The 26,754-nt window shown below is 41.6% G+C and overlaps 1 protein-coding gene across 3 annotated transcripts in view; it reads left to right on the top strand.

The window, feature by feature from the left end:
* The window catches only part of LOC116394835 (polypeptide N-acetylgalactosaminyltransferase 18-like), a 172,905-nt gene that overhangs the window by 87,864 nt on the left and 58,287 nt on the right, over positions 1–26,754 (top strand). For 2 of the 3 annotated variants that reach the window (XM_031868172.1, XM_031868174.1), the window contains exons 2-3: positions 15,735–15,936; positions 16,058–16,224. In XM_031868172.1, the coding sequence (XP_031724032.1) occupies positions 15,735–15,936; positions 16,058–16,224 (369 nt within the window). Of the gene's footprint in view, positions 1–12,630; positions 15,340–15,734; positions 15,937–16,057; positions 16,225–26,754 lie in introns of those variants that run through there. The other variant, XM_031868173.1, reaches the window with a different exon arrangement.

Here is a 26,754-nt window from a genome sequence, read left to right on the forward strand (position 1 = left end):
ACACACACACACACACACACACACACACACACACACACACACACACATACACACACACATACATTGTTTTACAGGAAGAAGAGATTTGGATTTTGAAAATTTCAAGAATTCACAAAGAGACAGAGGATGTAATCTAAAAGGGTTGAAAAGGCATTTTTAATTGATCTTAAAGGAGTAAGGAAATTACCACTTCTGTTTTTACTTTCAAATTGAACCGTTCACCCAGATGTCTTTAGTCTCTTTCTCAAACACACTAAAGCACGAGGTGCTTGCACCATATTATTGCGCTCAATGATTTTCAATAAATTTTCTTTGTATCGACGAGTAAATATTAAAACAATTACAGCGACCATCTCGCTCTCTCTTTCTGTCCCCCGACAGTAATGGTTTGACGAAGTCTTGGTTTAGCCATCATCAGATGTAACATATCCCAAAAGCATTATTTAGGTAATTCCTTTAGAATAGGTGAACCTCTGCAGCCATGCAAGGTCTATCTACAGCTTCCCTCCAACAACTGATGGTCATCCTCAGCTTATGCCTTCTGTGTGCGTCCCGATGCCTCAGGCCTTAACAGCTCATAAGCAATTCCTTAGTACTGGTGGACAGTGGTTTGTGTTTTGTCTAAGCTATTATTTAGCAACACTCAGTTAATCGTCAGGTCACTGCTGACCCGCTTGGCCAAATCCATTCACTGCTGAACCTCAGCCTTTCAATGTCTTTCTGCATCAGTCTTTTTGCTTAAGCCTAATCTTGATTGAAATATATTTAGGAAGGGACATTACTATAAGAAAAGTGATGTATACAACCTTTTTTTATTGAATGGGAAATATCAAGTCATCAGATTCATCAGTAATCATTAGTTGAGTCTAATTGTATTAATTGCAGTTTATGAAAATCCCATGGAATGCATTATACATTATAGACTTGATTTTCTGTAATTGTTCTGTCATTAGACCCTTGGTAGAGTTTAAGGCCTTTTTCATCCTCTAAATTAGATTTTAATTGAGGATCCATTGTTATAAAGTGTAAATGCTGCACCTACAGTATGACTCTAGATTGTCCTTGGGTTTGAGAAAATATTCATTCCTTTCATAAATAAATTGCATCTGTGTGTAAAAAAAAAAAAGAGGAAATAAATATGAAAGAAGGATGTGAATTCATTGTCCTTGGCGGTAGATACATCTCTGAGTGCCATTACCGTAAATACAGAAATGCTGAGATTACTCAAGATTGAAATTATAGCTATAAAATAAGCAGAGCAGGGCTGTAAGCAAGAGCAGTTTTTGGAAGTACAGATGAAAAGAGAGCTCACTCAACAGAAACTCAAACTTGCGAGTACAGTTAAAAAAAAACTTGCGTTACAGTCAGAAACAGCAGAGTCACTTTCTCCTCCCAGCTGTGATAAAGTATAGCTCGTCTGTTAGTGTGGAGGTAAAGTGTGCATGATATTTACATGCTGCCAAGAGCAGACCTCTGGCAAACCAGCAAAACATGACTTTGAAGTTAACTTAACCCAGCGCAGTTCTATGTGTATAAAACAATGGCAAACCTTTTCTCCACACTAAAAACCCCGACAGAGAGTTTTAGCCCAAAATTCATAGTCCCTGTTCTGGCTCCATATATGTGAGTAATAAAATGTATATAAGTTTTCAGTTATTAGGTCATGATGGAAGTAATATTGGTTCAAAGTGCTTTTCTATTCTGTGCCTTCAAGTATTTAGTCAGAATGCAGAACTAATTTTAGAGTTGGTGCAATTACATGCAAAGTCAGGGGGGGGGCACAAACTGACACAAAGATGTCTATGTGAGTTGAAAAGGTTTCAAACTGATCAAAAGCGTTGCCCTCTGTGACTCTGTTTCTGTCCACGGCTCATTTTGGATTCTGTTGCAGGAAACACGGGCAGAAAGCTTAATGAGTTTGGTGAGATCTTACAACTACTTCAAGCTGATTTCCTACATAAATCGCCGCTTGTTTTTAAATTGAAATGAATTGTGTTTTATGACGCCTTGCAGCCTATTGGTGTCTGGCCAGTTGTTGGTTGTATTCATTCAATCACACAACATAGCAGTGGTCTTTTCAGACACACCTGGTGGACATCTGTATTCCACTATTGTAATGTTTCGTAAGGTCAACCTTTTTTTATAGTGTAGGGACTCGCCTCGCCACCAAAATGGCGGCTGAGTCATTTAACTCAGCTTCCCAGGATCCTAAACTCCACCGATCGACTCAATGTTTACAGTAACTCAAGGTGACTGTAACCTGACCCAACAACACAACTCTTTCCTGCCTAGTTCATCTATACATAATCAACGGGATCAATATCGCTAAGCTAACATAGTAGCCCGATAAGTAACCATCTGTCTTCATGGACCGTTAACATAATGTTAACAAGGATTAGCATAGCGTAACAGTAGACGGCTAACGACCGGACTGTTTAACTTCTCCATTGTACACGTATTGATTTCATTAATATATTCACTGATCTTTAACGTGGTGGCTGGCTTCTCCACAGATGTGTTAGTTATGCTTCACACAGACTTTTCTAACCCAGTGCATGATCCTACACAGATACCGATCACGTAGGGGCCTACCCTCTGGGCTGGCCTTTAACAGAGCTACACAACAGAGGGGACGTCAATGGTTCCTATGTGCTGATCTGACCGAGTGTTTTCATGCACGCAGCATAAAACAAGATGCAGAACATTGAATACGCACACTTTAAGGCATGCACCTAACAGTTTGTTAAGTTAGTTATTTAGTTAGATTAATGTTTGGATTTTAACCTTTTTTATCTTGGATGGTTGTGGAATATACACACTAGTCTGTATAAAGTTGAAGTTGAGTGTGAATACTGCCATGAGTACTTCTGCTGTGTCAACAACTACAAAAAAAACACTACCTTCAGTTTACTAGATATTGATATAAAGATGTGTTGTTATAGTTATTCATTTAGGTATTATTTAGAGTTCCAAAGTGATAGTTCAGTATGATATATGAGACTATTTTATGAGAAACATTATTCGGCTATTATTTTCCCTGAAGGGTGGGGCCCACAAGTTGACTTTATTTGTTACTCTTGATAGACATTGATGGATTGAATTTCCTCTTATTTCATTTCAGCCTATTCATTTGGGTAAAGCTTCTCAAAATCCACCCAATTTTAGGAAATAAAAGTCCTCAATAGCAAAATGGCATATCAAAGCCGCTGAAGATCAATATTATTATAACACAAACACAAAGACAATTGTTTACGTTTTTTAAATACATGGCAGGGCTTGTGAAAAGTTACTGTAAATTAATTGAATTCACTTTTCCAAAAGCATATCAGGGAAACAGTGTTAATGCCATCAAAGTTAATTCAGTGGAGACATACAATCACAAGCTGTGAGTGAGTGAATGAAGCGTGCTTGTGTCTGGTGGTTTCAGCCAACGACACTGCTGCCTGGAACGTTTCCCCCCTCACCAGCCCTCGCCCCTCTGTCTCACACACAGGAGAGTACCGGTCCACTGACCCGCAGTGGCTGTCAGATATTCCCTGCTGTCTCCCATGTAGATGAATCAGAACGAGAAAGAATGAGGAAGGACAGGGACACGTGACCAGACTATTTGAGTAGACACGACATGTCTTTTTCTGAATGGTTAGAACAAAAAGTGCTGTGGGTGCTGAGGGAAATACGTAGGCTCACCGGAAAATCTGTGATCAAAACGGAGGACGAACAGCTAGACAGACAAACAAACTGAATAACAGCCGGGAGGATGAGCTGTGACAGGCAGGAAAGAAGACAAGAGTATCATTCAGAAGTAATGAAACGTGTGTCATAATGAAATTGTATTTACTGAGGGCCCGTAGCTGTCACCTTGTCATTGTGCATTACATTACTGCCTAACGTTGTCCCTTTAGCAACAACTAACAGCACCAAGGGACACAGCACAAGCAAGCAGAATGTCCTTCACAGACTCTGTATCCCCTTCATGCATTCACCTCTAAGAAATAACACCATGAATCAGCAACAGCCATTACATGTGACATCGCTGGATGGTCTATGCATAACTTTCCTTGAAAATCACTGGATGGGCCTTGGACTTGTACACAGCGCTGCATGTTGAAATGCCTCAGCAGGACTTGTTTGAATGCCCTGGCAGCTGATGTCACAGCTTGCATGCGACTGAAAACTGAAGCAGCCTTCATCAGCGCCACATGAGAAAACTTACTCAGAGCACCAAACAGAAGAGTGATATTTAGCTCACAGCAGGCGCCAAGCTTTGTGATGCTATGATGCCCAGAACCCTTCATGGCATTGCTAAAGAAAAAGCACACTGCAAATGTCAAAGGGGCTTAAAATGCTCTATAACCTTTACCCAACTCTGTCTGCAAACAGTAGGGTGTGCAACAACATTTCAATTCCTCATTCTGCACCAAGGGACTGTCTGCTCCTGGCACTCATGGTCAACCCATAAAATGACCCTGGTTGTAGAAAGCCAACATCAGATACCATTAAAGAACGGCAGAACAGAGTGCCAATAGTTTACATAATATCTTCTTTTCCTTTGCATATATCAGCATGTAGGATTTTAGTTGTCTTATAGTTATTGTGTTTAAACCACTGATGTGCTGTCAGTCACAGAGCTCAATGGAGACACCGCAGTGCACCAAAGTCTGCCTTCCCCAGTTAATAATCTGGCACAAGCCCAGTTGTTACATTAACCATAGCTATCAAATAAGCCAGTAATCCCAGTAAGCCATCCCTCTTTGATCAAAATGTCTTTTATGAAATAAACGTGTAATGTTTGTCATTGTAACTGAAAAAAGTGATGGAAGTATAGATAAAATGACAAGCCTGCCGCTCTTTGATGGGAAGATGGGTGATGAGTTTAGCACATCTGGGTGCTTTACCGACCAGGAACCAGATCCAAAAATGGAACCAGCTCTTGGGAGCCAGCATTAGTCGTCACATATTCTTTCATGGGCAGTTTGAAAACGGCAATAGTGAGAATCAGTCAGTGGGAAGTTTTGTTCCAAAACTAAGTGAGCAGAAATCCCAGCATCTGAAGTAATCAGTGACTAACAAATATTGATCAGCCCATATAGATTTAATACGGTCATTTTGTGCCACGGGGACAGGAGCAGCTTCATATACAGTCCTCTGGACTTTTATTACAGGAGCTCCCAGGAACTATGTCATATACTCCCTTTGATTTATGTGCTTGTGTTGCGAGTGTGAGGCAGCTGAAATGAGAGTGAGTGTGACTCATGTTGGCACCTTATCAGCGGGATTAGCATGATAGCTCAGAGCCGAACACAGACTCTGCAGTGCAAACAGAGAACCTGGCTGAATGCTTGATTGTGATTGATTTGCGAAGTCAAAATAGAAATATTTGTATTATTTTATTTTCATTTATCGTGCATGGCATGCCTGTTTGTGGAAGACATATTGATTTAATTTCATAGACTAAAACTTCTGACTATGCATTGTGCTGCAGCACAATAATATCCAAGACGTCTCTCTGTCTCTCTCTCTGTCTCTCTCTCTGTCTCTCTCTCTCTCTGTTTGTCTGTCTCTCTCTCTCTCTCTCTCTCTCTGTCTCTCCTCATTTACTGTCATCTCTCAACAGTCAATTGTCGAATGACGTTACGTCCATAGTTTGCCTTACGTATATATGTACTTATCTTAACTGCTATTGTTTCACAACGTTAACCAAGTGTTACAATGTTAACCACACTATTTGCCTTTGTTTTTTACTGAGTTTCTTTCACCGCTATTTTCACTTTCTCCAGGTTCCGAACACTTCTTTAATCTTCATGAACCTCGACCGTTATGGGAGGTAAATTAGCCAACAATACTTGACTTTAAAAAACTCACCACCACATATAAATCACACTATTTTGAGCAAGCTCCCCTTCATTAATAGCACTGACAGCTGAACTCTATACCGCACAGAGAATAGACGTAAATAGTTTGTATTGAAAGGTAGTAAATTCTCTCCTCTCTTCTCCTAACAACCAACCTGCTGTTCCCCTGCTGTGTACTAATTGGCTTCCTGAAGCACCAGTAACAAGTTTTTCCTCTCAGTGTCTCCATGGGGCATGCCCTTCTGTTCCTCTGATTATGCCCTGAGAAGTCAACCATATTGTGCTGTTTGAGCAAACAGGCTGCTGCAAATGCAAATGTCTTGTTCAGAAGAAAAAAAATCATTCCGATCTGTTTTGATGCATATTTTAAGTCAGCACATGCTGATGTATATTCAAGTAAAGGATGCTGAAAAGCATTGTTCAGGGTAAAGTAATGCATTTGCATAAAGATGACATTTCTCTGGATCTAATTCATGCATTCCTTTCAACCAGAAGTATTGTTGTGTACAGAAAGAGGTCACAGAGGAGGAAGTACAAGCTCTTTTCTGGCTTTCCCCAGAATAGTTTTTATCACCTACTGTCTTCCTCTGAATATCGTCGCAGCTTGCAGTCACATTGCTCAGCTTTACTGGAAATAAAATCTATCTGTATTTACTTTTAAATCCAGGGAATGTTAAATGAAAATATATTTTTTTATTTAACTGTATTTCTGTATTTTTTTGAACCTGTTTCCTGACCTCTGAATCAACGGCGGCATCTCTTATTTGTTCAGCAGGTCTGGTTTCTGCTCATTGATGGCTATCTGTGCTGGTTGGAGGAGTAATCTCCTAACTAGAGTTCTGTAGGCAGGATTAACAATGGACACTTCATCCTCATTCACAGATAGCTAGCCGGCTTATGAAAAATATTAACACAACAATTTCCACAATCATTCTTCAAACATTCACAGTTTAATGACACTAGCAACTGCTAGTTTAACTTCCTTGTTAATCAAAAATAGTGTAATGGATACTTGTTTAGAGCAAGAGAGATAACAACAGCAGCATCGATTTGTATCCTTGTAGATAAAATCATGGTGAAAATGACTACTATGCTGATCCTGTCATAATTCATAACAATGTCATAATAGACATTTTTCTAGGGATGCTAAAGTCAGCGTGTTTATCTGGTGGTGCATCACTTTAGTCCAGACTGAAATATCTCAACAACTATTGGACGGATTGATGTACAGACATTTGTTGTCCCGACAGGATGGTAATGCCTTTGGTTGTACCCTGACTTTTCCTCTAGCACCTCCATCTTGTGAAATATCTTATCATTGATCATGTGGATTGGGAAAAATACATGTGTGTGTCGACATGGTTCCCAGTACCCTCAGGATTTTGGTCATCCCCTGATCTTTCTTCTTGTGCCACTATGAGGTTGACATTTGTTGGATGGATTGCCATGAAATTTGAAACAGACCTTCAAGTCCACGTCAGGATGGATTGGGTAATCTCTTCAATTTTCTTGCAGCGCCATCAAAAATCAAAAATGTGTCTAGTACTTTGGTTGATGACCTATTACCTTCAAAGCTAAAGGCATTCCCATTAGCCTTAGCTGGGCTTTGTCTTTAATGCTCGTTAGGAAATGTTAGCATGTAACACTTAGATGGTGAACATTACACCTGCCTAACATTAGTATGTTAGCATTGTCATTGTAAGCATGTTAGCATGCAAATGTTAGCATTTAGCTCAGGGCTGCTAGTGTGGCTGTTGAGTCTGTGCAACAAACTGCAAAGTTATTACATTTTCAAATCTTACCAGTTTCATTTCTTGGCTTCTGCTCCAAAAGGCATCCGGATAACTGATAACGCAATCACAGATGTCCCTCAGTCGGGAACATTGACTGCTGTAAACAAAGACATACACCTCACGTGTGCATGTTCTGCACTCTTTCATCTCACCTGGACAGAGAACCTCATTTTGTCTGTCTGATCTCGTTTTATTGTGTTTTTTTTCTCTCCCTCTAAGAAATGCCTGTTTTAGCAGTTACATTGTATGAGACAACAAAGCCTTACCAGTAGTGCTGTAATGTAATTGGAGAAGCAGAGAGCCATATGGATGTACAGGAAGACCCACTCAATCTGTATTGATTTCTGGAAGAGGGCCACTTGGATAATTCAAACAGCAGCCAAACTGTGATCACGACATAGATTAGCATCCCATCATGTATGCTGCCCATGATGCCTGTGTGCTTCTTCCATGTGTCTTGTTTCTTCCTGTGTGTAAGTGAGTGTGCAGACATATGTGTGTATCTCCTGAGAGCCATGATGGTTAATGTTTGAGGCCAAACTGCAACACACACACACATTGTACGGAGAGAAAGAGAGGCAGGCAGTCGGAATGACAGTCATTGTACAGACCATCACACTATGACAACAGCAAGATGGAGAGAAAATGATGGCTGATATTATTAAAAGCTTGTTAGTGTGGTAAAGGAAACGTCTTGACAATGGAATATGCCTCTCTGATCCTTAATCTGCAGCTTTGTGTTGGAGAGACAACAGAAAGACAAGACCAGGTGGACAAAACACTGCGTTATTCCGCTCACTAAACAACAAGGTGAGGTTCATCAAAGCCCATGAGTACAGATTGAGATAAGTCAGCTTGCACAAGGAAATTGCAGATTGGAATTTTAGTGCTTCTTCTTTGGAGAACTCAGCAGCTGAATGACTGCTTTCAGACATGCACTTTATAACAAGACAATGCAATTCTACCCGTCACTCTCATGTCTCAAGCCCGCTAATCACTGTTTCTGTAAAAGTGGTTTAGACTGAGTAACAATTCTGTAACACTTTCAAAGCGGCTCAACCTTAAAGAGGCTACAGCAAAAGATTCCCTTAAATATAACACACTGTTTCTTTAACAGACATGAAGCCAGCAGAGTTACGATAACACATCTTCTAGTTTCCTGTGGGTGTGTCCTGGTCCTGTCCAGGTGTGAGCTATTAAGCACATTATTCATACCTGAGGGTTGGGAAGAAGACAGAGATTACATCTGCTCGCTGCTTGATTAAATGAATCATGTGTGAACTTCTGCACAAGGCTGCAGGCCCCCATCTCTTACTCTCTGCCACGCACATGTCAGTAGCTTATGAGAGTGTCATTGTACCCTAAGAAGCAGCAGCACAAAACTTGCAAAAGCTCATTTCATTTACTGAGAGGAAGTGCAGATGGGCTCACTTTTTGCCCCAGCTGGAAGCAGCACAACATTTTGCAAACAACTTTTGTGTGAGCGTGCTCGTGGCAACGCAATCAAACAGACTGCAAACAATTGAAAAAAGCACTTTTGTCATCGCTTGCTCTGATATGAAAGAAGCCGCTGTGTGATTTGAAGTGGCTGGGAGTCGCTACAAAAGGCAAATGAATTGCCTGTGTTCTCTCTTTTGCCTCTTTAAATATTGGAACACAAAAAGCTTTCAGAGGGAGATAATCTTGCAGGGTTTGCAGAGCAAATGAGATTTTCTCCACGAAAACAAATTCTTTCAAATCCTCAGGTGTGAGTGGGTGTGTGTTTGTGTTACAAGTGCAAAGCCTGCTGGGATAGGTTCGTGCAAAGCAGCAGCAGCAGCAAGCATTTTAATGTGGGGCTGATGAGTAACTTGAAAGTACAAGGAGGAGGTGGTCTAATTGAATGTTTTTACATCCACACTGTGTTTTGCAAATCGGGCTCATGTCCCATTTGAGGTCTTGATCATTTTAAGCAGTTTATGTGCATCCTTTTATCCCACACGTACATCAATGGGGCTGAATAAACAGATTCCTGATTCCACTGTGTGATTCAATGCAGAGGATGAAAACACACTCCACGCTTTCACTTTGTCAAAACAAGTGCTGAATGCAAACAGGATGTGTTTTACATATTTTCTGCCACAACATTCAATTTCCTAGAATTTGATGTGCTCGAATGTGACGTACTGCATGGAGAGTGTTTTGTTGTGAGCCTTTGGAAACTAGCTGAATTTAGGTCAGCATCATTACAGAAAGGTGAAAAAAGGTTTCTAAAAAGAATAAGAAGATGCTGGAGCATCTGTGATGCTGACTCACAGCAGAGCAGGAAGTTCTGCTCCCTAATCAAGATGCAGCACAGAATCATTGCAACAACCCATAAGCATTTCCCCTCCACACCAATAGGCCTGTACGTGTTACTGTTGATCCAAAGGACATCTGTATCACCTCTTCATTGACGATGATGATTCTACTTAGATTGGTGTGGCTTATGAGGCTGATGAAGCTGATGTATCTGTGAAAACAAGGCGGTAGTGGAGGAGCGGGTGTTACAGCAGCATGAACATACTTCAGGCAGACAGACAATCATATATATATATATACATATATATATATATATATATATATATATATATATATATTCATTTCCCCCACAAAGTCCAGACACTGGTGGTGGTGGTGAAGGGAGTTTGCTGAAGATCTAATGATGGGATGTGAGCAGGACTGGGCACTAGATATAATAAGGAATAGAAGTGATCGGGGTGGAGGAGGGTTGCATTGGTTCTTACTGAAATGACAAGATAGAATAGAAGCAGAAGAGAAAGACAGAGGGAATGAATGAATGAAAAAGTGTAAAGAGAGTCTCCCTGACTGAGCTTTAGCTAACCCTTATTTCAATCAGGAGACTTCTATCTATCTATCTGGTTGGAAAGAAGTGTGTGTGTGTGTGTGTGTGTGTGTGTGTGTGTGTGTGTGTGTGTGTACAGGGAGCTATCTTGGTGTCTGAGCCGATAAAAGAGTGTGTCTCTGCAAGCTGATCTGACAGAGCTCCGAGGTGCCCAGGGATGAATCCCTTTAGTTCTTGTTCTCCTCATTCTCTCACACCTCCCTCCACATCATGTCACTACTTTTGTTTTGTCGCTCTTCTAACCCCTCCGGCTTTTTCTGGCTTTTTTGACGAGAGTTCATATTTATGAAGCTTATTTTCAATGCTGCTAATATACTTTTCATTGTTTTTGTGAGAAAAAAATGATTTCCAACACTGTACACCTCACTCTCTTTCCCTGAACCATCACGTGTGCATCATGCGTGTGTTCTGTGCATAATCACAGCCGAGCGGACATTGACAAGCAGCCAAGTTCCTATCCCCAACGAGGGTATCGCAGGACTAAGTGCCAGTGTTTACCATCACAACGCAGTCTGGATGCTGCCACGGTGACCCGAGGTCCTCTGTTTGTGTGGACGACCAGCTGGTCTGTCAGTTCAAGTTCCAGTTCTTTATTTGTCACATGCGCTATAATTACAGTGTCGCAGTGGTTGGCAATGAAATGTCTCTCTGGCTACCTCCAATGGTACTTAATCTCCAATTATAGGATTATTTGAATTAGCACATTGAGACTGCAAGGCTAGGGATTATGTATTGCACATGATTTTGACAATCAAAAAAATCTGACTTCTTTTTGTAAAATAAGTGAATCATGCAGTTGAAGATTTCCACTTGCTCCCGAGATGCAGTTCCCACTATTTGCTTTTCTCACTCCTCTAAAATTTGCCTAAAACGCCTATCAACCGCGTACCCAAAGTAAACTGACAGCTCTTATTGAACCATTGGGAGTACATGTATGGTTTTAGTCTCTATTGAAAGGTAACACTCTGAAGTTTCTTCACAATCAGTCAGAATCACTGTAAGTGCTATTAGCATTGAGCTATGCAGTTTTCAGCACAGTGAAAGAGAAGGATTTTATTTCCACCTGGATTTGTTTTGGCCAACAGATGGCAGCAGCTATCTATGGCTGGGACTTATGACCTGGAAAACACAACACTACGTCACCATGGAGTCATGGTACCTGGTATAAGTTAGAATTTGATAACAATACGACGGAAAATTAATATTTTACACTTGGTTTACTAAGAGTGCAGCCGCGTAAAAACGCATTTGGAGGCTCGCGTCACCACGTCAAAATGCATATACTACGATAAACTACGAGTCCGAAATTCAAACTACAGTTTATTTATGTCGATGTATGGTTAACTATAACATGTTTAACCATTATCAACTTTCACAGATTCTTGAAAATTCTCATGAACCAGACTTTGCTCTTGATAATCTGTCTCAGGTACCTCAGTCACGGTTTCAATTGCAGTTTTGAAAACTTTCCCAGAGGGCCATGTGATAAATCTGTATATCCTTGTCTTCGTAATTTCATTGGCTATATGGAGCCTGAGATTCAATGGGTTGCGATTGGCTCTAGCTTTACTCAAAGAAGAGAAGCGGGCATTGTCTTTCAAAGCGGACTCTCGTTGGTTGAGGTGTCAATCTAACCGGCGGAATGCAGGCTCCATTTTGTGATGAAAATCTCCGTTCTGTTGACATGAAAAGTGAAATTATGACCGAAATATGATCGCGAGTTATCATATCTGCTGGCTAATTTGAAATGATGTAACAGCCCCCCGTGGGTCTTTATGGACGTACTAATGTGTTTTGGACTAAATCTTTTACTGGATTCGATCGAGTGGACCCTTAGCCACCTAGCAAGACCGTTTTTGCTGGACTAGCATGCACAAGGGGGACGTTATGAATCATAATCGGTGAGTCATGGCGATATTTTATCAGCTATTTTTGGAGTGCTTGTTTGACAGAGACGTTAACTCTACCTGCTGTTGTTATTGTATCTTGAAATGGTTTGCATAAATCGAATTACAAGAACCGTAGCTTTCTAATGAGATATCACATTAATACTCATCGTTACAGAGCAGTTGTGTACATAACACAAATATGCCGTTAACACTCTGACGGCCCGCCGGCGGGCCGTCAGAGTGGGATGAGGGTGGAGGTTTTGGACAGTGGTTTTCTATGTTAGATTTCTTTAAATTGCTCTCTAGAGACCGGCATCTTCCAGATGCACTCAAAACAGCTCTAGTCAAGCCTCCGCTCAAACTGCATAATCTCGTCTGTTTTGAGCAATTTTAGGCCAACCTGCCATTTTTTAGCAAGATATTGGAAAATATAGTATTCAAACAGTTACATGCACTTCACATGACAACAAGATCCATGAAAGATTATCTCAGAGTGAGTGCAGATAATGCATCGCCGGTGGCTGCGCCGGAAGGATCGGGTTCATCCTGAGCTCCGCAGGCGAGCAGGAAGAACATCGCGTCCCGTACTTTTTCTCCCCCAGCAACTCCTGGCACTCTAATCTAGAAAATGCCGCCATCTCCACCCTGCAGTCACTGGTTGGTTGTGTTCTGTGCCTTCATTTTGGATTTAGTGGGTGGTTTGCTCAAAAGATTTGTGCTTTGTCTCCTAGTGGCGCTTCACCTTGTTGCTTTTGGAAAGTCGCTGCGGTCTCTGGATATTATGAGACACCTGGTGTTAACTGCCGTGGGAGGAATGAACATTTAAGAGTCAGTCCATTAGTGGTTTGGGGCTCTGGTTGGGCTGTCCACATTCCTCTTTTGGGGAACGCATGTGTAATGACTTCTCTGACTCATGTAATTCTCCTGTAGGGTCTCTCATCTCTCAGCCAATGTTTGATTGGCTGAGGAACATCACGTGAGATGATGTGCAATGCGTGTACTTGTTGGTATGTTTCCTGGACCGCTGAACGAGTGCCGTGGGGGCTGGAGGATCTGTGCTGGTTAAAGTGGAAGTGCTCCGTCAAAGTTCTATAGTTCTCAATTGTTTGTCGCTGTAGGTCAAGGGTCTAGGGATACAGGGGCATCTGGGTCCGGACCGCGGTCTGCCGGTTAGTGACCCATTGCATAGAGAATAAATGGCTCCATTCAGACTCAGTAACAAGCTTTACTCTCCCTCCTGGCCATCTCAATTTCACTAGGCGTGTCATCCCTTAGGGAAGCTCTTTCCTCTCCTGCTCGCTGGACACGGCATTTTCCTTGTCCAAATATGCACAATCTCATCTATCTTGATGACGTGCGTGTCAGCTCTCTCTGTGCGATCACTGAAATGGTTTAACATTTTCACATGTTGAAATAAGCAAATGCCTTTGAAAGATAATGTGAATGAAAGTTCACAAAGCAGTGCATTGACAAGAGTGTTCACCTGACCTTTCAATAAGGCCAACACACACACACTCAGTACTGTTAACATAATGTAGCAGACAATAGTCTGCTATTGTGCTCAGTTTGTTTTTCATAGCTTAGTCTAATTAAATTGTTCCTGATAGTCCTCAGCAAAACACACTCTCCCTGCTGCACCTACACATACACTACTGTATTACACGCACACACACACACGGTGTAGTTGCTCTATGATACATCTGTCCTCTCCACAATCTGACTACGCTGAGAAACCTTTCAAAGCATGCGATCTCATTGCTGCTGTCCTCCAGTGCTAGAAAGCTCAATGCACGAACTAAAAGCTTTAGAGAACATAAATGGCTTTTTTCAACCAACATTACTCTTTCTTTCAGAAGAAGTTAACTGAAAAAAGGTGCTCAGATGAGGCGACTTAAATCTTAACAAAATCTTAGCTGCATTTGTGGCCAAGAAAAGTGTAAAGTGCTTTTAGGGTGCTCAATGTAAGGCTCTGGAGGGACTTGGATGAAGGTGGCATTCCACCCACGAGAGCATTAATCATGTAATTGCCAAAAGGGGAAGTACTGCTCTTCAAAATAATACAAAACCTATTCAGCTCAGGAAGGAGAGGAGGCACTTCACAGTCCTTCAGCAGGCCTGTCTGAAAGGCAGGAGAAAATAAGAAAGCAATGTGTGACGGACGTGAGCCAGAACATTAAAGTCCAACTGAATTAAAGGTATTTCTGCTAAGAAATCTGTATATATTTCCCAGGTATTGGTTTTGACGTGTGCACTTTTGTCAAAATTGTAATTACTAAAAAGAAGATGTACTAATTTCTTTGCAGTGATGGCGCCCGCTATATTTGTTTTGTCCAGGGTCGATCTTTGAAGTTGAACTTTATATTCTAAATGATTTAACACAAAAAATTCCAATTTATTTTGGAAGAAAAATTCTACATTTAGAGGAGGTTGTGAAAGTTAATATAGAATTCACTATTTAATCATTTAAGTTGAGTCTCATACTGTAATTCCAAACTTTATTTTTGATTCCTGAGCACTCTGTGTTTCTTGACTTTGCACCTCTTCATCACCCCACCAGGGTCGGACATTGTTGAATGTCTCAGACTCGTGAATATTTGATGCACTCAGTTGATCTTGGTTCGGACAAACAGCAGACCACTACTTTTAAATTCTGCAGCTTCTTTGCCACAAATCTGCCACTTGGAGAGAACAGGTGACAGAGAAGCTGCAAAGCATCGTTCCACATTGTTGTTATGAATCATCATGAGCTAGAATGAGTGCAACCTCTCTGTCTATTTGCATGCAATTATTCACATTAAATGCAAATATTTCAAACCACCAAGTAACGTTTCTGTTTTTTTTCCCTTCCAAACATGCCTCGAGCATATTTCCGTCTCATTGTTTGTCACAATGGCTCCTTGGTGCTCATGTAGCACAGAACGGTAAGCTACAGTGCTGATAAGAAAATGTTACCTTGGGCATGTTAGCGGATTTGTGTCCACCTCTGCAGAAATAGATCGACATGACTGCCAGAATGAGTTATTTGTAAAAATGAAAATCCCTGTTAAGGCGCATCACAGTTCTGTTCTATCCTCCGTGCTGCTGAAATGGTTCTTTCAGCCCTCAGCAAACACATTTTCTTTAACAACCAAACATCATACTTAGTATTTTTTTTTGCTGAGGGATGTTCATTTGTCATTAAATTGCTCCATATCCAGTCGGTTCACAGTATGTGACAGCACAGTGGTGGTGGGTCTGGAGAAAAATTCAAAATATATGTTTCTTCAAAATACACTGTTTCCAAAGTACATCAACCTCTCTCCTTCTTTATCCACAGAGACCCCTCAGAAGGACGGTGAAGACGCTGCGTCCTCGTCAGACTCGGCCTCCTCCTCCTCACTGTTCGACCACTGGGGTCACGACCTGGGCCCCGAGAGTCGAAGGGTCGCCCTCAGGAAGTTCCGTTACTATGGCTACAATGGCTACCTTAGTGACCGTATCTCCTTCACGCGGCCGATCCCGGATTTACGACCGGACGGGTCAGTCAGTGGATCGATGTGTACTCTATTGATTCATTCATCAAGATGTTTGATGGCAGTATTTCACCTAAAATGGAATAATGTTATTCAAAGAAGAACTCTGATTCTCTCTGTCCCCCAGGTGCAGAAACATGTCGTATTCCTCAGATCTTCCTCAGCTCAGTGTCATCTTCATCTTCGTTAATGAGGCCTTGTCGGTGTTGCTGCGCTCTGTCCACACAGCTATCCAGAGGACGCCGTTACACCTGCTCAAAGAGATCATACTGGTAGATGACCACAGCAGCAGCCGTAAGATTCATAAAGCTTAACTTATGATATGTTCATGCTTTCCTTTTCATGCAACCCAGTTTAGAGATGTGAACAGCATGCCCACCTTTCTGAATTCAAAGCTTAGCCTCAAACACAGTAGACACTCATTCATGCCTCCATCCATCAACAGGGAGCAGAACATCTGAGATTGGATCAAAAGGCGTATCCCATTTGGATATCTCTCTCAGCAACAATATGTTATCTGAAGACAATCCTCTCTTGGCCAAAGGTTTCCAGGACTGTTGAGGAACAAAGCGTAGTGTATTTACAGGCACATACTAATAAACCAAATATAAGCCAACTGTTAATAGGCATCTTTCAACAACATTCAAAGGAGACATGTGACCTTATATACAGTGCTGATGTAGAAGGAGCATAATCTGCCCCTTGGGTTTGGACTTGAATGATTATATGTACAAACCATGTGTCTCATGTGCCACATGAGTGGGCTCTACACTGAGGGGAGAATGAGTTTTTCTGTAGTTCTATTGTAACTCTGTGGTCTCTAGTTTCACAGTGGTTAAGTTTACGATATTGTAACCCCAGTTCTATAAGCACAGGCGGAGCCCTCTACACCAGAGGTCCCCAACCTTTTTTGCACCACGGACCGGTTTCATGTAAGACAATATTTTCATGGACCGGCCTTCAAGGTGTGGTGGATAAACACGACGAAATAAAATGATACGATCGGCATGAAAACAAATATAAAATGCATAAAGAATACAACTCACAATAACGCTGAATCAGTGGGAGCCCTGAGTTTGTTTCTCTGCAACGAGACGGTCCCATCTGGGGGTAATGGGAGACAATGACACCCGAAGTCTGTTCCTGATGTCCAGTCTACTCCGTCCTGTTTTGATTGCTGTCACTGCAGAACATCCCGCTTCACAAAGAGGATGTGTGAAATGGAAGCAGGGTTTTCAGTGCTTTAGTGGTGATCTCAGGATATTCAGCCTTGATTTTAATCCAAAACACCAGCAGAGTTGTTGTCTCAAACATACTTTTAAGGCCACCGTCATTTACAATCTCCAGCAGCTGATCTTCCTCTGTCGCCACATATTCTGCAGAGCAGGTTTGGCGCATCAGAATTACTCCTGATATTTAATCAGACTCCTGATATTGTCTGTTAAATGAAGCTTTCTTTTTCTTGGAAGCTGTAGCTCTTCTTCTGTCTCCTTAGTGGCCTTTCCCCCTTTGCAAAGAAGCTCTCCAAAAGTTATTTACTAATTTTCTCTAGTTTGCGGGCTTAACTTTTGAGGTAACGTATCACGTGACCGAGACGAGCGTCTTGACATGTCAAGAGGCTCAGGCGGATGAAATTGGGAGAGAATCCAGTCATTTTTCAAAATAAAACATCTTTCAGACTCTGATAATCAATAAAACGGAAATAATATAAGTTATTTATTCTTTCTGTGCGGCCCGGTACCAAATGGCTAGTCGTTAACCCCCTCCTTTTTGAAGTTGCTGTTTCCTGCTCTGACAACACTGCAGCCAAATGATAATAAAAAATCGAGGCAAATAAAGAGTCAATTGAATTCACACAGATTGATTAATTAAGTCTTTCCTCACATTATAGGGCAAAGATCTAGAATTGAATAGTTACAGTAAGTACTCCTGTAGGTGAGATACAGCGTAGATGTCTATATTTCATGTCACACCTATTTTTATTCTTTGATGGTGGACATGATCAGGACATGTTCAGGCATTAGCTGCAGCAGTAGTGTATGAAAACAGATTAAAACGTATTGCAGCAGACTGCTGTTAATAATTGCATCACGTAGTATGGAATATATTTCACTGCTGCCAAATCTATAATTACTATTATGAGAAATATGTCTCGGCTACAGTTGCCTGCAGATTTCTGGGTCTGTCACTGCCCCTCTGTTCTTCAATAATACAGTATATCAGAGTTCAGTTATGGTGGCTGCACAGGGTTGAATGCTGATTAGCGGAACAAGCAGGGGGATTAATCGATTCAACATTTACCTCAAGTGATTTCCTCCAAATGCATTACAGCTGTTCAAGGTAACAAATCTCTAGGAAATATGATGTATTGTGTTTGCTTTGCTGTGAATGACGATTGCATGGTGGGGATGAAGGTAATTGATTGATGGTGTAATTATGAGAAGAGGGTCAACTGAGGTTTGATGAGGGCAAAATTGGAGATGAAGTCCAATCATTATGCATCACCACCAGAATAGTAAATAAGCCAGACATCAGGGGCTGTATTCATAAAGCCTTAACGTTGTGATCAAAGGTCACAGAGTCATGGAAACCCCCATTAATGTCGCAATGACATTACTCTGAATTACTTTGTCTCACTGTTGGCCAAATCTCCATATCATAACTTATACCAATTCACCAGTAATTTCAAAAATATGGCTGCATGTAATGATTATTTTCACTATCATCTAATCAAACAATTACTATAATGAACTGATCAATTGAGTGATTTGATCCTGAAAAGAGATTGATTGTGAAGGATGTACTATAATAACTTTGGTGACTACTTGATTTGTCATCTGGAGCCAGCAGGTAACATGTTTAATTTGTACAATACCATGTGGTAAATGATCAAACAGCTGAAAAAACAATGACTTTCCCACCAGCTTCGGCTGCACTTTGTGTTTATTGCTAATGATGCAAGAAATGAGTCCGCACGCACGATCATGCTTCCATGAAGAAATATTTAATTACCACCGAGTGATGAATTTAATACGGAGCTATACCTTCAAATTCATATGAGGCCAGGTCACCTGACAGGTCACCTGACAGGTCACCGGGTCCTAATCAGCTCCCTTGGATTGAAAACATTGATTCATCACATACAAATTACACATCAGTGCAGACAATCTCATAATAATATGCTCAGCACATGAATGAACATTAACTGTGTGACTGTGTGTATAAATAACATAATGCATGGTGAAAATCTAGAAAATACACTAAAATACGCAAGACACGCACAAATCTCTATAGTACACTTTAAAGAGATACACTCGTGTCAGAACAACTTGAACATCATACGACTACAGCATCGCGTATGAACCAGTTTCACTTTGACTTAATTAGTCATGTGTAGGTTGATGTTGAGTCAACAGTAAATTAAAATGCATTTCACAAGAGAATAGGTCAGCTCAGCAATACAAAGCACGAGTCGCAAATAAGAGCACTAGCCATACAAAGAATGAATTATATGATAATTTGGGATGGCAAAAATGAAATATAAAATATAAAATATTATTTTAATATACAATAGCAAGAAAAAAGAAAATTGTAACAATATTATTGGATAAAAAATAATTATTAAATAAATCCATTACAGCGCAGACAATATAGTGATCAAATACTCAGCACATTAGTGAACAAAGTAACTGTTGCTGCGTATATAACCGACATATAGTGCATAGTAACAATGCACTCCCTAGATAAAACACAATATATACACAAAATATGTACCTTGTACAGTACCCAGAGATCAATCAGAACAACTCGAATACCACAGGACTCACATGCCATAACAAGAGAACACGTGTGATAACAAGAAAAAGGGGACATGTACCCTAACTTAAGAAAAGTCAATATGGAAAGGTGATAATATCAAATGGCAATAAACACTACCACAGCAATGAAGAGACAGAGCAAAAGATGTTAAAACACGCAAGTTGAGGATATGTCAAAATCAGAGCAATTCAAAAAGACACGGGGCATATAACACACACACACACACAGTTATGAATGAAGGAGGCTGACCAGATAGAGTCTACACAATAGAAAGTTACAAAAAATAATTCTGAGAGGAACCGTTGTGGGAGGCTTGTGTGAAATGCACTTTCGCTGCCTTCAATATCCTTCTTTCAGATTGTGGATCTGCGCTCAGTAATTCAGTAATAATTCTTGTTTTAGTGTCTGGTAGTTTTTCTCTGTTGCTCTCTCTAAAGGTTTCTTCCTCTTTTCTCTCTGTTAAAGGTTTTTGGGGAGTTCTTCCTGTTCTGATGTGAGGGTCCTGGGACAGAGGATGTTGTATGTGTACAGATTGTAAAGCCCTCTGAGGCAAATTTGTGATGTTGGGCTATATAAAATTAATTGAATTGAATCTGCATTAAAGCATTTAGATCACGTTATTGGTGTTGCAGGTTGTGACATTCTTGGTTCCGCAAAAAAGAGTTATGACCAAAGAATGTTAAGTGTGTTTGTCTTAGCTTTGTGGAAAAAGACAGAAACAGCCTTTTACCACATAATCGTCCTCGTAAACAACAGCCTGTTGTCTTGATTATTCTCTTTTCATCCGTTTCTCAGAAGGTTAAAAGCGTCATCAGAAAACATCGTCATCTTGTGACCCCATAGTTGGCCTAGAGGTTTTTAACTGTCCCAGCAATTTGAGGGACAGACCTTGTAATGAAGACCCTCTCCATCACAAGCATTTGTGGACTGTTTCAAGACAATGAGAGACACACGCAGGAAGAGTTGAATCTTTTATTGTACTGTTGTGGTTCTGATGTTCTCAGGTATAGTTGTTGAAGGTCGGGTCTGGAGATACAAACATATTATTGGTTTGGTTATCTTTACCAAAAGGATTGAATATCAACTGTTGTTTAATAGTGCTGTCGAATAACATGCATATTCAAATCACAGTGTCTGCTCTCCAGGGTGTTCGGCCTAAAAGAGTCCCCAGGGTACATGAGCCCCATTTTATAGTTCCGGGAGGTACCATGCGTTAATTAGTAGAGGGGTGGTAGTGAAATTGAATTGCCTGTTTGGGCTTGATATGATCTCTATTGTGATGTGTAACCACAGTTTGCTATTCCGTGTCAATGTGTCCTTCGGCAAGACACTTAACCAGAAATTGCTCCTACAAGCTGTGTCTGCAGTGTGTCAATAGGTATGAATGATTAGTTAGAGTCCTGATGGGCAGGTGGCACCTTGCATGGTAGCTCCTGCCATGAGTGTGTGAATGGGTAAAAGATGACATGTAGTGTTAAAGCACTTTGAGTGGTCGGAAGACTAGAAAAGAACTTCGCCGGGGTCTCCTACCAGTTGGGCGTGCCCAGAAAACCTCCAGTGGGAGGCGTCCAGGAGGCATCCTGATTAGATGCCCGAACCACCTCAGCTGAATCCTTTCGGAGTAGCGACTCAACTCCAAGTTCCCTCCTGATGACCGAGCTCCTTACCCTATCTCCAAGGCTGAGCCCGGCCACCCTACGGAGGAAACTCATTTTGGCCACTTGTAGCGACCCAGAGTTCGTGACCATAGGTGAGGGTAGGAACGTAGACCGACCGGTAAATTGAGAGCTGAGCCGGAAGGTGAAGTTCCCTCTTCACCAAGATGGTCTGGTGCGGCACCTGCTTTACTGCTGCATGCGCACCGATCCGCCTGTCGATCTCCCTCTCCATCGTACCCTCACTCGTGAACAAGACCCCGAGATACTTGAACTCCTTCGCTTGAGGTAGGCACTCCGTCCCCACCTGGAGGGAGCAATCTACTGGATTCCGGCAGAGCACCATGGCCTCAGATTTGGAGGTGCTAACTCTCATCCCCGCCACTTCACACTTGGCTGCAAACCGCCCCAGTGAATGCTGGAGGTCACGATCCGAGGAGGCCAACAGGACCACATCATCTGCAAACAGCAGAGAGGCGATCCCGAGACCCCCGAACCTGACGTTCTCCGCCCCCCCCGGCTGCTCCTAGATATCCTGTCCATGATCCTACAGCAGTCGTACAGAGACCGGATGGCCTGTTGCAACGGGTCCGGTACCCCATACTCCCGCAGCACCCCTTACAAAAACCCGGATTGATTTACTTCACCAGTTCATTTTTACGATGTAAACATTCATCAAGGAGCTGTTTTCGGTGCAATTTTGTGTATACGTGTGTGATTTTGAGAGCCGCACTAGAGAAATGCAGAGTAGGGGTCATAAAACTCCAGTCTGTAGCTTAGTATTGTTTCTCCTGTTTTTAATTGTGAGATTCAACATGTAAAGCATAACTGCAATGCTCTTTCAGATATTTAAACCTGGCTGGTTAATGAATGTTAATTTGAAGGCAAAATTAGTGTAAATCTGTTCACAGTGTCATCCTCTGAGTTATTTGTATGAAGGCAAATCACTGTCAAAATCCGAGAGAGCAAATGAGATCCATGCGCGCGCGAAAATCAAACAGCCGCGCACGTATTTTACTTTGACGAGCGCTTTTACGTCACTCCGCGAGCAAAAATCACTCTTGCGCTCGCGAAAGTCGCTCGCGAAGCTTAAACCCACTCACTCGCAAGTAGTTTTTCTTTTTGACAGTAAGTGGGCGGACCCAGTCTCCATTGTATCTCTACATCTAATTGGTTACAATCCTCGTCTTGGGATAAACCGGATATCGGGATAACCGGATACAAGTCTGCTGTCAGCAGAGCTGCATATTTTACAAAAGAAGATAAATTATAATATAAGACAAATACAAAGACGCTAAACACATAATTCAACTGGAAAGTAACAAGTTTAAACTGCCAAAAGCATGAAGGACAGCTGGCAAGAAATGGCTGACTGTGTGAATGCTTAAATTAACAGGCTTATAATATCACTGCTTCATTGAGGGCACGATAGTTCCAAATATAATTACATGTTTGTATTACCTTAAGTTAATGTGTTGCTTGGATGTATTCTTATGACAATATTTTAGCCTTATTTTTTGTCACGTTCTTTGAGTGATCACTTAGACTAGAAAAGCACTATATAATTGCAGTACTTCTTGTCTATAAGTAATTACACATCTGACTGGACAAATATGACATCCAGAGATTGCAGAGGCTCCATTCTGGGGCCTTTCTGTTTAACATCAACATGCTTCCACTGGCTCAGATTAAGGAAAACAACAAAATAAGTCACTATAATAATGCAGATTACTCATATTTACATGACCATATCACCAGGGGACTGAGTAAATGCATTGAATAAATCAAATGGTTGGATGTGCCAGGATTTCTTAAATTAAACAGAGATAGAACTGAGGTGGAGCCAAGGAGGAATCATTTAAAGTCAGCGCTGAACTTTGATCGGAAATGTTAAAAACCACAATCCAAGTTACAAATCTAAGTGTAGTCATGGACTCAAACCTGAATTTCAACAGCCACATTAAGACAATGACAAAGTCAGCCTACTACCACCTTAAGAATAAATGGCTTATGTCTCTGCAGGATTTGGAAAAACCTGTCCATGTATTTATCTACAGCAGACTCAATAACTGTAGCAGTGTCTTCACAGGTCTCCCTTGAAAATATGTTGGACAGCTGCAGCTGATTCAGAACACTGCGGCTCGAGTCCTTACCAAGACCAAGTGGATCAGATCGGTCCAGTTCTGAGGTTTTTAAGCTGGTTCGGTCAAAGTTGTTGGTTTATAAAGTACTAAATGTGGCTAAAATATATTTCTGATCTTGGAGCTTGCAATCCTCAGAGTCAAAACTAAACATGGAGAAGCAGAGTTCAGTCTTTATGCACCATATATCTGGAACATACAGATATGCATCTGTCACTTATTTTAAATCATGGCTGTCTTTTACTAAATCATTCCTTACACTTTAACTTCTATTCTTGTATTTTGAACTTATTTTATTATATTTGAACTTGGCTCATACTGTTTAGAATTGAATTTATTATTAAATAACATTGCCTTGCCTAAACTAGGATCGTGAACATCATAAACATTTTACCTGCTAAACACTATCATGTTAACTTTGTCATTGTTGAGCATGTTGCTGACAGTAGCATATAGCTCAAAGTCAGGTCAATTTCAGCTGGGTCTGGCGAGAGAGAGAGAGAGAGAGAGAGAGAGAGAGAGAGAGAGAGGGAGATTGATTGATTGATTGATTTTTAGAAAACCTTTATTTTCTTTGAACATGTTTCTTTATCATTTAAAACGGTTAAACAAATAAAGTCCAACAAACAGACACGTGTCTTTGATTGTCTTTAGACTGTGAGATCTGACTCTCACTTAGCACCATCTTTGTTCAGTTCTTTGTTCACTTTGTGAACTATCTTCTTCAGTCTGAAGCCTTCCTGCATAGTGAGACCTCCTCTGTCCTTGCTTCTCATGTGAGCTCTGGCAGAGCTGGAGAGCTTCTCTTTATCAGAGAGGTAGTCCTCCACTTTGGCTCCTCTCACATTCTTACTCCTCTTCAGAAACTCCTTTATCTCCTCCACGCTGTAGCCTCCAGAGCTCCTACAGCTGCCATCCTTGTGTTTAGAGGGCTCACTGTCAGCAGCAGCGCCCTCCTCCTGACTGGACTCAGAGTCCTCCTCCCGACTTGACTCAGAGTCCTCTTCCATACTGGACTCACACTCTGCCGCTCCTCCACTTCCTTTCGTTGCTGCTTTCTTTGCCTGTGAGCTTCCCCTGTCTCCTCTCTGTTTCCTCTTCAGCTGAGGGGCTTTGAGCTGCTCCTCGTCTGCTTCCATGTCCACCTCCCTACCTGTCTCCACCTGTCCTCCAGTACTCTCCCTCACCTTCTGGACCTCACTTGCCCTGTCCTTCATCACCTCTTGTCCCCCACTTTCCCTCTCTTTTCTCACCTCCTGTACCCCACTTGTCCCCTCCTCCCTCACCTCCTGGGTCTCACTTGTTTCCTCCACCCTCACCTCCTGGGTCTCACTTGTCCCCTCTTCCTGTAACCCGCTCGTCCCCTCCTCCCTCCTCTTTTGGACCCCATCTGGCCCGTCCTGTCCATCTTGCTTGTCCCCTCTGTCCTCTTCAGTACCTGTCTGATTCTGGTTCTGGTTCTGGTCCTTATGAGAGCTGTTTTTCTCAGGACACGTTCTACTCTGATGATCCACTTTTCCACAACTGAGTCATCAGTTGTTGCATAAATGAGGTAGTCGAAGTCCTCGACCCTGATCTTGAACACTAGGTTGAGCCCCTTGCTCCTGTTGTTTGGGATCATGAGCAGCTGTCTCCTGTGAGACACCACGTGCTTCAGGAGAGGAGACTTGCACCCAGAGGACACCTTCTTCACCTTAGACACTATCCTCCCGTGTCTTGATAGTTCTCTGGTTATGTCTTCATCTCTGATGAACGGTGGGACGTTGGACACTGTTACCTTCACTGCCGTGGGCTGAGAGGATAAACGGGGAAGAAGTTATCGCCCACCTCGATCCCGTTGTCAATCACCACTTCTGCATTTCCGATGGTATCTAAAAAGATGACCACGGCATTGTTCATTCGCGCAGCGGACTAACGCTGCTATGTCCGACAAGTTCACCCACAGCCAGGCTGCATTCCTCCACTGAAACCGGGAAAGTCGGCTGGATCTTTATGCCGTGTTTCCTCGTGAGGTCGGTCATGTCCATGGTGGCGTTTAGCACGCCGACCAGCTCGCGCTGATCGACTGCAACCACTCACAAAGACCCTAAAACCAGCTAAATGTTCACACAAACACCGTGAGATACACCATCACATCCAATGTTAACTAGTGACGAAAAAATCTGTTAATCGCTCTCAAACACGCTCCGTCAACTCTGCACTCCTTCCACTCAGAGAGAGAGAGAGAGAGAGATGCATCAATATTAACACAGTAGCTATATAATTAATTGTATTGTGATAGATATAATAGAATGATGATGATGAACAAGAATAATAAGCAAAAATAGAAATATGACTCCTACTAATAAGAATAGCAGCAGTGGATATAATAGAATGCTGATAAGAAGGAGACGAGAAGGCAAAAAGACTTTGGGGAAGTTGGTAACGTGCATTAATGGCACATGGATTAGTGTATCGTAGGAAGTCCCCCGGTAGTCTGGGTCTATATCAGAATATCTAGAGCTGGTCCAAGGCAAGCCTGAGCCAGCCCTCAGCGTTACTGAAGAGGAAAGTCTTCGATAGCGCTTTAAGAGCCAACTCTTAAATGTGGTGTCCGACTTCCAGACTGAAACTAAGAGCTGCTTCCACTGGAGACGAGCTTCGTAACTGAAGGCTCTGGCTCCCATTCTACTTTACAACAAAGCACAGCAGTGTTTAAGTACAGCCTCAAAGGGTACAATAGACATTAAGGCAGAATTACAATGAATTTAAAAAAGGCTTAATGTTTGCATACAATGTCAGGGGAAAGACCAGACTAAACATGATCTTGCCTGGGATTTTGCAAAATGACGTGGAGAGTTATCTGAGTTCAAAATATTTCAACTTGAGAAAACATGCTGCCTCCTAAAGTTACAGAGACAAGGCTGGAAGTCTTCAAAAGAAGCAGAGATTCTGGTGAGTTCTGAATTCAATCCGAGTCTGAGCTGAACACAAACACACACACAAGCATAACAAAAGGCAAAAATGTGCTTCACTTCCTGTGTGAACATTTTTTTTTCATTCAACAATGTAGTTGTTTTAATAATGGCCATTATAGCCTCACAGGGCAGCTAGTGTGGCTTAGTGTAATTTAATATAGTTCAGTTGATTAGTATTTGATTAATTAATCAACAATCATTTTGATAATAGATTCATTTTATTTGCTGTACAGGGTGTAGGACTTGTGGGTC

This window comes from Anarrhichthys ocellatus, unplaced genomic scaffold (genome assembly GCF_004355925.1).
Source record: "Anarrhichthys ocellatus isolate YVR2014 unplaced genomic scaffold, GSC_Weel_1.0 scaffold41, whole genome shotgun sequence".
NCBI classification, from domain to species: Eukaryota; Metazoa; Chordata; class Actinopteri; order Perciformes; family Anarhichadidae; genus Anarrhichthys; species Anarrhichthys ocellatus.